General features: G+C 39.3%; 1 protein-coding gene across 4 annotated transcripts in view; it reads right to left on the bottom strand.

Moving 5' to 3' along the window:
• Nucleotides 1-18,134, bottom strand: part of CC2D2A (coiled-coil and C2 domain containing 2A) — an 83,951-nt gene that overhangs the window by 31,081 nt on the left and 34,736 nt on the right. For all 4 annotated transcript variants that reach the window (XM_075194679.1, XM_075194678.1, XM_075194680.1 and 1 more), the window contains 8 exons: nt 17,898-18,054; nt 16,554-16,786; nt 15,314-15,491; nt 10,095-10,251; nt 8,096-8,243; nt 6,886-7,024; nt 5,365-5,568; nt 2,912-3,004 (listed from right to left, as the gene is read on the bottom strand). In XM_075194679.1, the coding sequence (XP_075050780.1) occupies nt 2,912-3,004; nt 5,365-5,568; nt 6,886-7,024; nt 8,096-8,243; nt 10,095-10,251; nt 15,314-15,491; nt 16,554-16,786; nt 17,898-18,054 (1,309 nt within the window). The remainder of the gene's footprint in view (nt 1-2,911; nt 3,005-5,364; nt 5,569-6,885; nt 7,025-8,095; nt 8,244-10,094; nt 10,252-15,313; nt 15,492-16,553; nt 16,787-17,897; nt 18,055-18,134) is intronic.

Below are 18,134 nucleotides of genomic sequence, written 5' to 3'. Positions count from 1 at the left end.
TGTCTCCTTACGATATATATATTTGTGAAATAAAGCTTATTATTGTAATACAGGTAAGTCTCCAATAGGAAATAATTCTGATATAATAGATAACACCAGATATCTCCTAACAATATATAAAATGATGAAACAAAACATATTCCCCTTTATGAGAATATAATTTAATTCACTGCATAAAGACAGGTGTATAACAGGTGTATATACCCAATGCGGTATATCGTTAAATTGGTTTTACAAAATCTACCTCCCCAGTTTTCCTTTTCAATTCTAAATTTTGTTGTTTGGGTTTTTTTTTTGTTTAAAGAGGAACAAATGATCATCAATATACCATCTATGGTCCCCTCATATAAACCAGGTTGTCTGTTCATACTATTATTCTCCTGCGAGTAAGAGTGAAGGAATCACAAACTTTATCCATTGTGATCAGAGGAACCAGCTGTTTTGTTCCTAATGCAGACTACACGTATTGGGTGTGTGCTTTGTGAGCGAGCTGTTGGCTATAGAAAAACAGTCTGCTATAACATATCCAGTTGCCTGATAACGACGCTTTTAGTGTATTATAGGTATACTTCACAGTCTCGTAATTGCTCCAACATGTATCATTAATAAACCTGAAGCAAGTTATCCCATAACCAGCTGCTGTGTCTTCCCCCAACATCCCTGCTGATTTCCTGCATGGTTGCAGTATGACATTTTCCCACTGACTAGAAAATCAATTCCATAATTGTGACCAGTTCTTGGCGGTCACTGCTGATTGTGGTCGTTGCTGGAGTGATCTCTTTACTGTGCTCAGACAGGTTGGGGGCTGAACTATGACTCATGGCACTGCAGCCAATCAATGTGCTAGGATCTAGTGACATCACAGCCATGGTTCTTGCGTTTTCCACACTTTAAATATGTTACCTCACAAAAGCTGTATATTGAGGCACACTGAGGCAGCTGTCTCATGCAGCAGGTTGTGAGGGAACTTAAAAGAAAATGCAATTTGCTTGATGCAAGTGTGTTAGTGGTGTTAACTTTGCTCATATGTAAATGTTGCTTGCAGCCTGTGTATGAGCTGAGAAGGGAGACATTTCAGTTACCGCCTCCCAGCGGTATGGTCAGTCACACCCCTGATGCCGTAGTAATAAATGAATCACTGAAGCAAGCAGGGACTATACAGGCACATGGTGATTAATAAGTATTAATAAGACTTTCACTGACATAAGGTACAGTTATACAATGATTAGGTAAGACAGGTCACAGACTGCAAAACAAAGTTGCATGAATGAACAAATATAAACCTTATGGCTCTATATAATGAAAATAAATACGAATGCACCTGGCAGGAATATGACTGGTGCAGAGACAACAAATATCAGCCTGACACTTCCTATACAGCAGTGGCCATATAATCCTTCTATATAAATATAAACCATATAAAATATAAACCACCAATGAATGCTGCTCTATTGTCATGGGAACAATACAATGTCATAGCAACAAATATATGTATGCTTATAATGTCAGAACCAAAGAAAGATCAACTTCAGGCTTAAACAATCTTTGGGTCCAAGGCTGCTGTGGAACGTAAGCATGCTGGGACTTGTGGTTACACACCAGCTAAAGAGACACTAATTGTCCAGCTCTGAGCTAATGATGTCTATTGGTATAGACAGCACCTTGCATAGGGTGGCAATATATTATCAAGCCCAGTAGTAAGCTGATTCTGGGTGTTGGACTTTAGTCCAGACAAGGCTGCTATCTGCATGTCTGTATGTTCTGTATGGTCTGCATGATCTCCCTATGTGTCAGAGGGCTTTGTCCCACAATACAACGACATACTGGTAGGTTCATTTTATTTTGTACAAATTGGCCCTGCTATGTACCTTATGGAAATTAGGTTGTCAGTTACACTAAGGATCGATGAGCCTAAATACAATTCTAAAATGTCTAATATATAATCAGGCACATATAATAATAAATTGCTAAACTATTGCATTTTGTGGCAACAGGACTTTTCACATTGGCTATGTCGCATCTCAGACCCGGGGGTAAATGTATGAACATGCGGGTTCTTCAACACCCGCGTGTTCGGCGATTCAATTTCAAGCGGCGCTGCATTGTAAAGTGAAGTTTCCCTTTACAATGCAGCGCCGCTTGAAATTTAATCGCCGAACAAGCGGGTGTTGAAGAACCCGCATGTTCATACATTTACCCCCCGGACTGATAACCTGGCAACTCTGACATCTGCTGATGCACCTGAGAGAAGTGGGCTGGTCTCGGTTCCCAAAATGTTTTAAAAGAGCTGCACTGCTGGCCTCCCAGGCCTTCATTTAATAGAGAAGCTCTGGCCAGTGTTTTAATTATGTTTAGCTTGGAAGTAAAAGTAGCCTCTCACTCGATGGTGGAACCCTCGGTGTCAGGTTTAGGCTGAGCCCAAGACAAACTGATGTTCCCTTGTTTCGTTTATGGCTCTATTGCCGAAATAATTCATACTATCTACAAGTAACCATATACTATATAATAATATGTAACATTGTTATATAAGCTTTGTTTTTATTCTCTCTCTAATAGAAATGAACAACATGATGCTACAATTTAATTGGACCAGTCACACTTCAGTAGTAGTGAATAACACAGCCACCTGGTGCATTACTTGCAAATAACACTGAAACTTGGTGATCAGAGCTGGTGAACTGAGAAATACTGTAAATGGAACATTTACCCGATGGAAAGCACATAGCTGGACATTTAACAGGAAAACTAAGAAAAAAACCTGCAGATGTTAGGCTGAAAATAAAGATATTTACTCACAAAAGCTCTGCAATCTATCATTACACAAAATGACAAGCCTGGTGTTTGGGTTGAGTTCCTGCTCATGGTTATTGCAATCTTGTTTATATCATTCAATGCTAACATTTATACTTACCTTATGGAGATACTTGGCAACCTGGATCCTATGTGCATCCAAGTGTGTATCAGCAATGCCCACATCTTGCTCCCGCAATTTCTTCTCATATGTCTATAAGATTTCATAAAGAAAACACAATTAACTCTGCATTTAAGTCACCAAAAAGGTTACCAAGTGTTAGTGACTGTATGCTGGTCACACACAAGGCCATAGATGACTTTAAGCATCCCTAGGGGGTAAATGTATCAAGCTGAGAGTTTCTTGTGGGGTTGAAAAGTTGAGATATGGCCTATAGCAACCAATCAGATTCTAGCTATAATTTTGTGGAATGTACTAAATAAATGACAAATAGAATCTGATTGGTTGTTATAGGCAACATCTCTACTTTTCGAACCCACCGGAAACTCTCAGCTTGATACATTTACCCCCTAGAGTGTAAATAAGAGGGTGAATCTTACACATACATTAAAAAAAACAATATTAAGATTTTTAGGGCAAAAGGCTTGGGATTATTATTCATTATTAAAAGCCTTTATTTTTAAAGTTGCAACATATTACATAGCCCTATAGAATAATGCTACAAGTAGCAGATTATATACTGAGAGGTATTAAAACATAAGGTAGCGATAGTACTACCCAAACACATTCAAAGAGTAAGAGAGGGGTCTCTCCTGGCCTTGGAGTCCCATAATGCAGCTGTCACTCATATCGCTGCTGTTTAGGCTGGAGTATACACATTTCATCTACCCAATATCTAAATCAAGTCTTGGCAACAACGCTGAATTGTTATACAGTGAGCAATTAGTTACTTGTTTTCATCTTTCAAGTGACAATAGTCAGCCTGCATCTGTATATATACTAATCTCTTCACTGCTGTACTTCAAACAAAGTTGAAATATCACACAAGTACGCACCATCAGACTAGACGTCTACAAGCTTCCCTTACTCCCAAATTCATGATCCATGCATGCTCTGACTGTAATGGCACAATCATACTCATGGCTTTAGACTCTCCCTATTATAAGGGTGTAGTTTACAGAAGATTATGCATATAACAAGTTAATAGTTTTAAACAGTATAATAACTTGCAGTGGATAAAGAGAAGATTTTTACTCCTCGTAAAAGCGATTTCTCTTACTCCACTGGGGGACACTGCGAGACATTGGGTTATAGTAGTGGGACTAGGAGTTCAGGCACTTATCAACTTGTTTGATCTTTACTCTCCTCCCCTACTATGCCCCTCCTCTCCTGTAGAAACCTCAGTTTTTATAAGTGCCTAGGAGATAGGTCACGTCGGAATAGGCTCCTGCCTATACTTGTATTAGTTTTTAGGATTTTTCATGTTTTTATTTTATTCCACCTTCAGGTGCAGCGTGGGACTCAAACTCAAGACCCAGAGGAGTGAATAAGGCTCTGTTCACTCTGGGTCCCGGCGCAGGTAAGAAGCAGCCGCTCTTCCCTGGCACCTCTGCCGGCAGTCTCCCCTAGAAACAAGCAAAGAGGCCACGTTTTGTAGGTCTGCCATTGAGGCAGCAGTTACTTGGGGGCAGATAGTTATCTTTATCGACCATATATATGGCTGTGGCCTCATTACTTTAAAGGCGGCGGGGAGCGAGGCTGTAACAGCTTCTCCACCCCCATCCGCCCTACGTGCCGGCAGTTTCCCTCTGCCCTTAGACATGAGGAGCGGGGGACGGAGACAATGATCACTCTCATTAGGAGGCGAGTCCGTTGTTGTGAAGAGTACACGCAGCCTGGGCAATAATCTCTCGTGTGGGGACCAAGATAAAATGATTATTATTACAATATTTGAAACAGTTATTGTTGATTCACACTTCTAGGACTTCTCTTATGCTGCACCTGGATTTCTCTCCCATACACCTTCTGGTACTGACGTAGTCACAAAGCCTCAGCACAGTCAACAAAGCTCATCTCTTTAATCTAGTCTATAAACTGAAGCTGGAACAACTTGATTCAGTCAACTCACACCAAAAACTGCTTTACAATGTACCCCATGTTTAACACACATACTTCAATTTCTTATTTCCTATATGATTGTGAGCGATTGAGACCAGGGCCCACTTTTTTATCCATATTTGCAATTGTTATGCTTCTGTAAATGCTAAAATGCCCCGTGGGTACCACTTACTCTGAACATTTGCTATAGACAGATCTATAATAATAATATTACTAGTGATCCCTATTGAGACACCAGTCTAAATATTACATATTCCAAAAGAACCCATTCATAGGATCTACTGTATTTCTATACAACAACAGGGGAGACATTAACACTTCAAATTTATTATACATCTACAACTAATAACATTTGTTACATATACAGGTTAAGAACAATAATAAAGCCATAACACTGGCAATTTGGAAGAGAGATCATTGCTGCAACGATCTGTTTGATGTAGTCCTTGATTTAACCAACCATATGTATAATATATATACTGAATACTTCTTACCACAAATATCTTGTCTGGAATCTCTCGTTCCTTTATCGGCACCATTTTGAAGTTGCGGAATTCTGCTACCTCTTGGTTACGGAGCTGTAGAAGTCGGAACCGTTTTGATCTGCTCAATTCTTCATTAGACACAAAGTCAAACTCCTTTTGCAGCTGCTCAAGCCGGAAGAATTCGGGAATGTAGGCATCCCCACTGTTTGCAATCTATCATTAATAGAAGGGTATAGACTGAATTAGCTAAACAGGGCTAATGGGCATTTAATAGTCCCTTTGTAAATGGGGGATTTGTAGTCTCCTGACCATACAATCTTAGAATTGTTCATACAACTGTAGCATGCTCTCAGACGCAGCACTGATTACAGATGATTGAACTGAATTAAAAAAAAAATAATCTATTACTTTAAAACATTTTTAATGCCATTATTTTTCCAAATAACTCAAGTGATACTTAGTTGATGGTGGTGTAATATGCTATCTGAAGCACCAGTTCAGAATACACCCTAATCATCATACCATTAAACCAGGCTCGGAAAACCTGTGGATCTCCAGGTGTTGGGAAACTACAAGTCCCAGCATGCTCTGCCAACTATCAGCTGACTACTGGCAAAGGATGCTGGGACTTGTAGTTTCACATCAGCTGGAGAGCCATAGTTTGGCCAGGCCTGAGTTACACAATCACACATGCTCTGTGGATGGAGGCATTGGCATCCTAGAAAACACACACATTAGAAAAGATCATTATCCTTATGCAGCAAATTGCATTGATCTTGCCTTCTAAGTGAATGACTGCACACAAACTGTGGCACCCCAAAACATTACGGTACCAAGAGGACCACTCACTGCTGGAAACAACAATGAAGGGATGTAGAGTTCTTTATGTCGAAACTAAAACTGCACTTGTCCAATTGTTAAGAAGCCGGTGAAGGATGATCCATCTGACCATATCACCTTACCCCATTGTTCAGTAGAATATTGCCTGAGCTCTCTGCAGTAACCGAACTTGCAAACGTGCATAATCAAGTGTGATTACTGTGCATAAACCACTGATCAGACTATGATATCTATGATAACATGACAGTGGAAATGCCTCACTTTCGACATTCAAGGACATTGAAGTGTTTGGACACTGGCGCTGTTAGTATACAGTGCAGGAGCTGCAGTGCATGGAACTAATTTACAAAGCTTTATTTTTTTCTTAAATATATGTTGTCATAGAAACAGTTTTGATCTTATTATACCACTACTAAGAGTTGTTATGCATCTGCAAAATCTCACCCACACTGTTACATAGATTATCATATCAGGTTACATTTAATATGACATAATGCATCAGTTTATTTATTCAGTTAGTCCTTATTAAAAAGCTTCAAGTGCTGATTTTAGTGAATTGTGCATATTTTTACATTGTTGCATATATTCTATTCTGACAATGTTAACAAAACATCATTGCAGGAAAACTATCAGTGTTAGTGGTATTAGCTGAAATTCGTTAAGAGGCCACAATACATACATAGATCTTACCGTTATTAACTGCATGAGAGCTGCATTGTTGGGATCATTAGGGTCGAGCTTTGATTCTGCTGCCCACTTGGCTAATTTCTTCATGTCAGTCAGTCCAGAAGCTCCAATAGAGGACACTGGGTCTATATTACTTCGTGCCCTGTCATTGAAAGACATACCCGTTACAGCAGTATTTGGTTTTTTTTTGGAACAGGTAGAGTTTCTTTGGGCAGTAGTAGTTTAAATAGGGTTTTATTTTTTAGGTCTATAAAAGTTAAAATTAGATGAAAATAGTAAAATAAAATATATGTTTCCAATGACTATACTTAATTTGTATGCCCCTAGAAATAAATATATATATATATATATATATATATATATATATATATATATATATATATATATATATATATATATATATATATATATATATATATATATATATATATGTATAAATAACTCTAGTTTAAGTAAATTTAAGCAAAAAGGAAAAGTGTCTGTATTTTTTTTTTTTTTTAATTGTATTTATTTAAATGTATTGGTACTTTCATTACAGTATCCCCCAGTAGATCACAATAGACATTGAGGGAAACTACAATTATGTTTTCATTTTTACAGGAAGTGTTTGCTGTAACTGAAGCTGACATACCAGCTCCAGTTAGAGCTAAAACAAACAGTTCTTACTTTTTACTAGGAGAGCTAATCTGGGTCTTAGACCCAGTAGGTCTCTCGCCAGCTGAAGGGTCCTGTGATCAAGTGATCAGAAAAGGGGAGGGGATGGGGTTACAGAATACGATATAGCCACATCCATTGAATGCTATGCAGAAAAGAAAGACCAGCCTTCGACCATTCATTCTCTCTCAAGAATTGAGGAGTGCGGCTACACATAGCAGCAGGTGTCTGCAATTCTTATGACCGGTGTTTTATGGTGAATAGGTTTAATACACATATACACACATAAATAAACATATAACAATGTTCATATTGAAAAACTTACTTAGCGGCTATATAAATTCTGGCAGAGCTTACAATTCACTAGACCCAATGCAATGGACATGTTTCCCCTAAAGTCAAACCTAGCATTCATCCACACTGCACACATCTTAAGGCTGAAATATACCTTGAATAAAGGTTATAATCTGCCCTGTTCTTATGTCAGGATAACGTTTCATGGTCCAGTAACATATATACTATTCGCGATCTGTCTTTCATGGTGATGACATTGGCTTACCGTCTACCAGTGCTATATTGCAGTGACACTGAAGGAACGAGCGGCACTCCGTTCTCCCCAACTGCCCAGGAAACACAACACGACACCTTTCCAGAGGTCATCAAAGCCATCTTATTACTCCCGTCAGCTTCAAAGGAGAATGGGACATCTAAATATAAAAGAGCAAAACGATTTGTTTTTGTTTTTTAAGTTATGAGTCAAATGAACATATCTCATGAGCAAAATAGACAGATACTGCTATTATTTTTGAACAACAAAACCAAAGATCTCTATAGACAGAAAAGGGATACTGCACTTTCTCAGCCTTCAAAAATGTGGAATTACTAACAGATCCCCAGCTGTCTTATAACAAGGTGACTGGAGAGATACTTTGTCTTGTTGGGTGGACAGGATGCCCTGGTGATCTTTCCATAAGGATTTACATTTCTACGTTTCTTTTTATCACAGTATGGTTCATACTATATATTATTTTGTAAAGCACAATTTTACCTGATTTATATGGGCAATTCATTTGTCCAGTGCAGATGTAATGAAGATAAACGAGGACAGAAGACCCATAGTTTCACATATTTATGGGCTAAACATGCAGATGTATAATTGCCTTCTTACCATATGGCCTCTATCACCTAGATGTGCAGCAGAAATAGTTCTGTGAAACTCACAATGAAGTCTGGACCAGACAGGACCCCCTAGCACACATACACAAAGCTCTGGTGGAAGACAGGTCAGCTAAGTGCTTTGCACCCCTCTTTTTTCAGTCAAAGTATTGATCTCTTGTAGTCATGTCTAGGTGTCTCTTTGGTTAAAAACTATTCATTTAATGAAGACTCCTAAATATAAATTATACAGTAACCCCCTCCCCCATGTAAGACAACAGCAGTGGTATGGTGCCCCCAATAATTCTAAATTGACCATAAGAGGTGCCGGTTTTTGTTAGTAAATGAGAAATGGTAGGGGCCCAGACACTGAACCATGGCCGTCCTGTTAGGTGGGAGTAAGGGAGGTGGGGGAGGGGGCATAAGGTTTACTCTGCAACTTTAGGTTAGTGTGGAGTCCTTCTCTAATGCCTACATTAATAGACATCATAGGAGCACCAATCACCAAAACTTTGATAATTTAACTGATTTAAGAAAAAATGACCAATTTAACAGGTATCGGGGAGACTAGTAGGTCAGGTGAACGGAGCATGTAAGGCAACTAAAATGTTTTCGCTTTTAGTTTAATCTATTGAATTGCATCCAACAATAAAAATGACTTAAGGTGGAGTATTCTGTACATAATCGAACTCCGCATAAAACTAATATTTAAGAAAACGCCATCAAAACTATCATGTCTTGTTATAGCTTTCTGGACCTGCTAATGGCATTCACTCTCTGACCGCTGGTTGCAAAAACTGAAAGTCGACTTTCACATTAAGATAAATGATCCCTATTTATACATGAAGTGCAACCAATAGATTCATATTTTCTAAAAAAAAAAATAAGACAACAATTTCTAGGTAATGTTTTACTGCAAGTGCCCACAATATTAAATACAGGCTATTCATTTAGAATAAAGTCAGAATCAAGCCCCTATGACATGGTGCACTAATTGGGTTTAGCGCTAAAAGTAGCGCTTTGTAAAACAATTGAGTTGGTGGTCTTCATATGGATAAATCTGTCAGGTCCTCAACAGTTAGAGTGGTGTCAGATTTCGCCAATATGACTAGAAAATTGTGATCAATCTGCAGATGGGAAATCCCTTGTGCCCTAGCAGAGTTTGCTAGGAGACCGATAGAAATTTTCTTTAAATTCCCATATCAATAAAATTGATATGTTTATACTTACGTTTAAACACATCAATAAGGATGACATAATTGTTAACTATTTTATAGCATTCATTGAAAAAAAATAAAATAAAAAATAAAATAAAAAATAATTGATGTTTTATAAAAATGATTACGGTACCCAACATTAAAGACCATAGAAAAATAAAACTTTCCCCCCCATAATCTGCATACCACTGCCGACTCCTTCATGATCATACATCACTCGCTGGTTGCTGCTAAACTCTATCTCCTCCACGGGGGCTCTCCCAGTTAACATGTTGGTCTCAGGAATAGGAACAAACGCCTCGGCCAGCAAGGTGGTGCCCCCAAGTCTGACGGCCTCATATATCTAGAAGAGGAAATCATGTAGATTAACAGATTGTCAGCAATGTATCTGCGCTGTGTTGATAATGCAATATTGCCTTCTATTCATTTTACATGTGAACCATACACAATAAGTCTTCCTTCATTTGAAATAGTCCTTAATCTTTAACAAATTACAGAAGAAATGCAGAGAAATGTAAAGTGCAATGAAAGGAAGATTACAACTGACTTTTTAGGGATGTGTCAAATCTTTTTACATATTCAGCATTACATATGGGATATGGATTTAAAACACAAACAAAAATCATATAGAAACTAAATAAATGCATGACACGGCCTATATGGAAATGGACCAAATTGGGTTTCCAAGTTTTCAGTTGTTATATAATCAAGGCTATAACAATGTCATTTTAAGAGCAAGACATCTTCAATATATCAACTACTTTGCTGGATGAGAATTTTATGATGGGGAACTTGAGAATGGAGCAACATTAATGTAGGACCAACTGCAACATTAAAAGTCATTAGTGAACTGCAAAACCTGCAGTGCCTCTAGCGCGTTTCAAGGAGCACACCCACTTCATATCTTCATATCTTTACAAACACCCCGGTAAAAGCAATCGATACCTAGATTTGTGGGTTGGGGTATGTTCCAAAAAAGGAAAATAAAAACGTCACATCAAATCCACCTTCCTAACACTACTGGATGCTTTAAACATTTCCCTAAACACTGCTGACTTTAGCTTCAATTTATGGCTTAAATGAATCAATTAAATAAATCAATGAGGGAACATTGGGTCAGTCTTCATTAAAAATATTTTTCATTACATTGGTCACATGAGTTTATGTGTTTATTTCACTTTTGAGCTCTGCATGGGGGCCATTCCAATAGTTTGCCATGGGGCCCACAAATGTCTATTTACATCCCTGATCCCAACCCTAACTTTTACACCCCCACAGACGTTGTCATCTTGGTCTGCAGACCAATTCACTTTCCACAAAAGTAGGCTAGCAACGTGACAAAAAAAGTGTTAATATTGTAGTTTTGGGCTTTTTTGGTTGGAAAACGGCGTTTGGATGAGAGAAATTTGCATATTGAGCTACCAGAACTTATCACTAAACTTATTATTTGTGCTGAAAATTTTGTATTCATTTTACCAATGTTATCCGACAGTATATAATATCTCATTTCCACAACGATGGAAAATGCAATAGCACTGCAATATATTACTTTTCCTATTGTTATACTGTTAATCAAGTGCAAATAAAATGTACAAATAATGTGAAATGACAATTTATCTAAGTGTGAAACGGGCTCCATGAAATTCTGAATGGAAGATCTGGGCGATCTTTGCTGAATGTAGGCTAAGCTGCACTCACGTAGGTCATACTGTACACACATGCACATATGAGATTATGGAACAAGGGGTGGAAATGCCCCAATGGCAGGAAAGATAAAGAATAGCTTTATTCTTTTAGGAGTTCTCTATTGGGGAGATTCAATTGTCCGTGATGTTTCTAAGAACATTGCGGACTCGCTTGTTTACCGTTACTACGGTAAAAAGGAACGCTGAATTTTGCTCACACCTCTATGGGGCGAGAGTAAAAATCAGCTTTACTTCTGTCCAAAAATATCCGCGCGACTTGCCTCGAGGCCGGATATTTAGGGAATTGAATCTGCCCCTAAAAGTTTCAGTATTTGGCAGTCATCCTATACTTTCACTTGGATGCCATTTGCACCAACCACGAGCATTTGGAAAAGCGCATTCACAAAAACACACTAAAACCAATGTGCTAATAATATTTAAGTACACAAATGTAATACTTGAATTAAGGACATTCTACATTACACAGACAGACAGAAACAAAGATTAGAGTTGATAGCAGCCAATTAACCTACCAGTATGGGAGGAAACCGAAGGACCCGGAGGAAACCCACACAAACACGAGGAGAACATACAAATTGAACTCATGACCCCCAGTGCTGTGGGGCAGAAGAGCTAACCACTGAGCCACCGTGCTGCCCCGTATAGAATTCCCACGATAATTGTACAGGAGGATATTTACCAGCCAGTTCCCAATACTGGAATCTGGCCACCTATGTATACAGACAAACAGGAGCATTTGTGTAAATGAAATCTGCTGCGTATCAGCATAGTCTGCGCTAAGGGAGGTACTTCTACCGAGACCAGATGAGAATAATTTTGTATCCAAAGATGTAGATCCACCATATAAATTTCACCCAAGAATCAAATAAAAATGAAAGTCTTTCAAGTAATTACTGATAAATGGTTCCCTTTCAATTAGATAATTTGGGTCAGCAAACCATTGAACCCCACACAAACCAATGGGTATACACCCTTCTCAACTGTCTTGAATCACACAGGAATGTATGAAATCATGACAGCTTTAGGGTGTGTTGTGAAATTGTATTCCTCTCAACATAAAGAAAAGAAAAAAAAAAAAAAAATGACGTTCACACACAAACACACACACACACACACACACACAATATATATATAATATTATATATATATATATATATATATATATATATATATATATATATATATATATATATATATATATATATATATATATATACACACACATACACACACACATATATACACAACAGATCTGGGTGTAATGAACATTTGAAGGTGGAAAATATAAAAACTATTTTGCGATATGTTACCTTTAAACAGCTGCATCCATTTTCCATTTCAATAATGATCTGACATGTTTTATGATAATATATGGTATTCTAAACAGACTGGGGAGCAGGAGTATTTCAAAGGAACTGGCAAGTTCTCATGGGGCTTCTCAGTACATCTTGTTTCAGTCAATGTGAGAATGTCTGTTAGAATTCTTTTTAATATGGTGCAGCAATGTGGTGTAATTAAAAGGTAAATTATTCCAACCAAACATATTCGGCAAACTTAAAATTATTGTGCCAGGCCAACGTTGCTGGATATCAGTAATCCAGCCTATTATAAAAGTTGTACCAATCAACTAAAACAATTCTAGCAAAAGTAAACACACATAAGTACATACACTATAAGGACAAAAGTATTTGGCCACACCTGTTAATTATTGAATTGTGATGTTTCAATCAGACCCGTTGCCAGAGGTGTATAAAATCAAGCACCTAGCCATGCAGTCTTCATTTGCAAACATTTGTGATACAATAGGATGCCACCTTTGCAATAATGCAGTTCGTCAAATTTCATTCCTTCTGGATATTCCACGGTCAACTGTAAGTGATATTATTTGAAAGTGGAAGCATATAGCATCATGAGCATCGTAGCCACGAAGTGGAAGACCACCTAAAATCACAAAGTGAGGCCAATGACTGCTATGGCGCATGGTGCATAAAAGTCGCCAACGCTCTGCTGATTCCATAGCTGAAGAGTTCCCAACTTCCACTGGCAAAAACTGTGCAGTGGGAACTTAATGGAACGGTTTTCTATGGCCGAGCAGCTGCATGCAAGCCCCACATCACCAAGACCAATGCCAAGCGCTGGATGGAGTGGTGTAAAGCTCACGGACACTGGACTGTGGAACAGTGTTCTGTGGAGATGAAAAATCACACTTCTGTTTGGCAGTCAGACGGGCAAGTCTGGGTTTGGCAGATGCCGGGAGACCGTTACCTGCCTGACTGCATTATGCCAGCTGTGAAGTTTGGTGGAGGAGGGACAATGGTCTGGGCCTGTTTCTCAGGGTTTGGGCTAGGCCCCTTATCTCCAGTGAAGGGTTACCTTAATGGTTCAGGATACCAAGTCATTTTGGACAATGCTATGCTTCCAACTTTGTGGAAACAGTTTGGGTGAGGCCCTTTTCTATCCCAACATGACTGTGCCCCAGTGCACAAAGCAAGGACTACAAAGACATGGTTTGATGTGTTCGGTGTGGAAAAACTTGACTGGCCCGCACAGAGCCCTGACCTCAACCCCATCGAACACTTTTGGGATGAACTGGAATGGAGATTCCAAAATCAGTCTTGGAAGACTTTTGTGGAAAGCCTTCCAAGAAGAGTGGAAGCTGCTATCACTGCAAAAGGGGGACCAACTCAATATTAAAGTATATGTCTTGGCAGCACGGTGGCTTAGTAGCTAGCACTTCTGCCTCACAGCAATAGGGTGATGAGTTTGATTCCTAACCATAACCTTACCTGTGTGGAGTTTACTCTCCCCGTATTTGCGTGGGGTTCCTCCCACACTCCAAAAACATACTAATAGGTTAATTGACTTCTATTAAATTGACCTTAGTCTCTCTCGGTCTGTGTGTGTGTGTGTGTGTATTAGGGAATTTAGACTGTAACCTCCAATGGGGCAGGCACTGATGTGCGTTCTCTGTACAGCGCTGCGGAATTAGTAGTGCTATATAAATAGCTGATGATGTATTTGAATACAATGACATTACAGTCTAAATACATATAGTTTTGTCTATATAGTGTATGAATATAAATATAAGATATTTATATACATGTACAATGAAAGTGTGTGTGTATGTGTATATATATATATATATATATATATATATATATATATATATATATATATATATATATATATATATATATATATATATATTAATTAATGAGAGTGAAAGAAGTAATAACATAGTAAACCTAATTGTAGAAGATATGAATGTGAGATGAAAAGTGTTGTGCAAAAAATTTTACCCAATAACTTTGGAAAATAAACTAAAAGCCTCACTTACATGATAAATAATAAATTCTCACCTATATTTTAAGTGCTGGGATGTGATAATAGTATTCTGCACCCTAAAACCTTAGCAACCAGTGTCTTGGTAAGATAAACAAACAATAGGATCCAGCTGGATTTCTTACCAAACCCTCTGCTTGGTTAATCCATAGTTCTGCTTTAATTACACATAAAACATGCCTGCCTGTTCTCTATTAAACCTTTAAATGAGTGAATTTATGGATGAGGCAGGAGGAGTCAATATGCCTCAAATCCATTTGTCATGCAGAGGCCTATAATCATGTCCTTTATGTGCCAAACTATGATATCCAGCCCTGAAGATTGAGTGCGAGTGTATTTGTGTTTGGTTCTTAGTACCTGTAATTTTATGCTTTCAGGCCAGTTATAAATCTGCAAATTGAAGATCTGTCCCAGATGGACTCTGAAGTCTAATCCCAACCGGTTTGTCATAGTTCTGGAAACCTCTTTGTTGTTGAAAAGGATCTTGATGAATATTGAATGTTTCTGTAAATCTTCACGTCTCAATACTTCTGCCCTGAAGCGGGAAGAAGAAAGATCACATATGCCTTTTAAATCTTTAATTCAAAAAGGTGAATGATGGAAAAAAAATAAAAATTATGACTCTTGATACTTAAACAACACCTGTCACTTTTGAGGAAAGCACTATGTAAGTGTAAGGAACACTCAGAGCTTTTCCATATTCCCTCCAATCGGGAGAGAGCATAGAAAAACACTGCATCCTTCAAGCTAATACAAGACTCTTATGTACGTTTCTCTGTCTTGCAGGAAGAAAAAGGGAAGAGGGACTAAACAGAAGCCACCTAGGAGTAAGCATAGTCTGGAATGTGAGATGACAACTGGGCAGAGAACTTGCATATTTTTTTTTCCACTTTGTTTTTCTACTAACTAAGCTAGACCTCAATTTGGAAGTATTCACCTTCAAATATTATCCAATACCTGCAATTACATTTCAAATTTAAATAGCAGTCTCAAACTTTTGATTATCTTGGAATTATCCAAGTTTGAGCAACACATCATTAAGACAATGGAACATTGAACTCTCTTGTTGAATTCAACAAGAAGAACCACCCTTGACATATGGTTTCTATATTAAGATAGCTAGACTTAGCTCAGAGATTTATGTACCATACAGGTCAACTAGCTAGATGCCTACAGCACTATTGTTAGGAGGGACAGCAAGGGAAAGCTTTATGATTTTATTTACTATGTTCTATTTAATTGTATGTTATTCCAATTCCAATGTGTATATACTAGTATACAATACAAAAAAAAAAAAAAAAGATAAAATATGTATAAACTCATACAAATAACTATGTAAACAGCGAGATGTAACGGAAAGTGCTTATAAAAAAAAAAAAAAAAAAAAAAAAATCGGTGAGTTGTGATGTCATCACTTCCCTTAGAAAATAGAGTGCATTGTAGGAAAGAAGACATTGCCTGCTGCAAATTATTAGATATAAGAAGTTGCCTTAGAATTCGTCTTGTGGCCTCATACCTTGATATTCTCATGGAACTCCTTGGTAACATCTGGCTACGATATTATTTACACACAGGGTTCAGTAAATGCACACTTTACCTTGGGCAGGTGCTGTTAGGGGTGATAGCTCCGGATAGGGTTAGTTCAGGATGAAGTATAGGTTCTCCAGGTCTTCTCCTGATGTTTGCAGCTTTGTCTCGAACTTGTAGTTCTACGTTTTGTATGTCCACTTGTGCAGGAGGAAATGGTTTGGTGGGTTCTTCTCCCACAACATCTGCTGCTGCTTCTTCTTCTTCTTCCATACCTTCATTTCTCTTTTTATTCTTCATTTTCTATTTTTCATTTAAAATACAATTACACAATTACAGGGTATTCTACTTATTATCTTCTTATGCTAATCAATGCAATTGGGAGACATGTAGATTAAAAATCTTAAGGATTAGTCAGTATTCAGCTTTTTTAGAGCTACAAAAGTAAGTTGTGCTGCTTTATTCAGTGTATCTACACTGATGTGAAACGAGGTAACAAACATCTACCCATCATATCACATCAATAGAAAGTGTTAGAATGGGATAGAAAAAGCATCTAAGAAAATAGAAGGAGGAAGCAAAATGGAAGGTGGACAGACAGAGGGCAGTGATTTACAAGAGAGATGGTCAGAGTGTGGTCAGCCCAGCCAAGGAGCAGGGTAGCCCAGGCAGGGTAGCTCAGGCAGGGGGCAGGCCAGCGGGGCAGCTCAGGCAGGGGGCAGGCCCGCGGGGCAGCCCAGGCAGGGGGCAGGCCCGCGGGGCAGCCCAGGCAGGGGGCAGGCCCGCGGGGCAGCCCAGGCAGGGGGCAGGCCCGCGGGGCAGCCCAGGCAGGGGGCAGGCCCGCGGGGCAGCCCAGGCAGGGGGCAGGCCCGCGGGGCAGCCCAGGCAGGGGCCAGGCCAACGGGGCAGCCGAGCCCGGGCAGCCCATGCAGGGCAGCCCCGGGCAGGACATCTGGCCAGCCCATGCAGGGCAGCCCCGGGCAGGACATCTGGCCAGCCCATGCAGGGCAGCCCCGGGCAGGACATCTGGCCAGCCCATGCAGGGCAGCCCCGGGCAGGACATCTGGCCAGCCCATGCAAGGCAGCCCCGGGCAGGACATCTGGCCAGCCCATGCAGGGCAGCCCCGGGCAGGACATCTGGCCAGCCCATGCAGGGCAGCCCCGGGCAGGACATCTGGCCAGCCCATGCAGGGCAGCCCTGGGCAGGAAGGCAGGCCAGGCCAGCCCAGGCAGGAAGGCAGGCCAAACCAGCCCAGGCAGGAAGGCAAGCCAGACCAGCCAGGAAGGCAGGCCAGCTCAGTCCAGCCGGAACACACATCTGGTTGGGAGCATATTATAAAAATATAGAGAGACAATAAGAGCACTAAGGGATAAGAAAACGTTTCGTAACGGATTAAACTCTTGTTCTTTATACCTGTGCCCTTTTCCAAGATTTCCATTGCTGAAGATCAGTTTTGTATTGCTTCAAATTCTTTTCATAGTCCTCCACATAATCTTCCATTAGTTCGTTTATTTCAGCTTGAATTTCAGTTTCATAAACATCCTCATCATATTTCTTATTAACTTCTTCCCTAAAGTCAATACATATTTTAGTTTAGGGCATACCAAGAACATTAAGTGTCATATCCATAAGACCAGCATCACTCACTGC

The sequence above is a fragment of the Mixophyes fleayi genome, chromosome 1 (assembly GCF_038048845.1).
Source record: "Mixophyes fleayi isolate aMixFle1 chromosome 1, aMixFle1.hap1, whole genome shotgun sequence".
In the NCBI taxonomy this organism is placed as follows: Eukaryota; Metazoa; Chordata; class Amphibia; order Anura; family Limnodynastidae; genus Mixophyes; species Mixophyes fleayi.
Note: the sequence above shows the minus strand (reverse complement) of the source record. Positions and strands in the feature narration are given on the sequence as shown.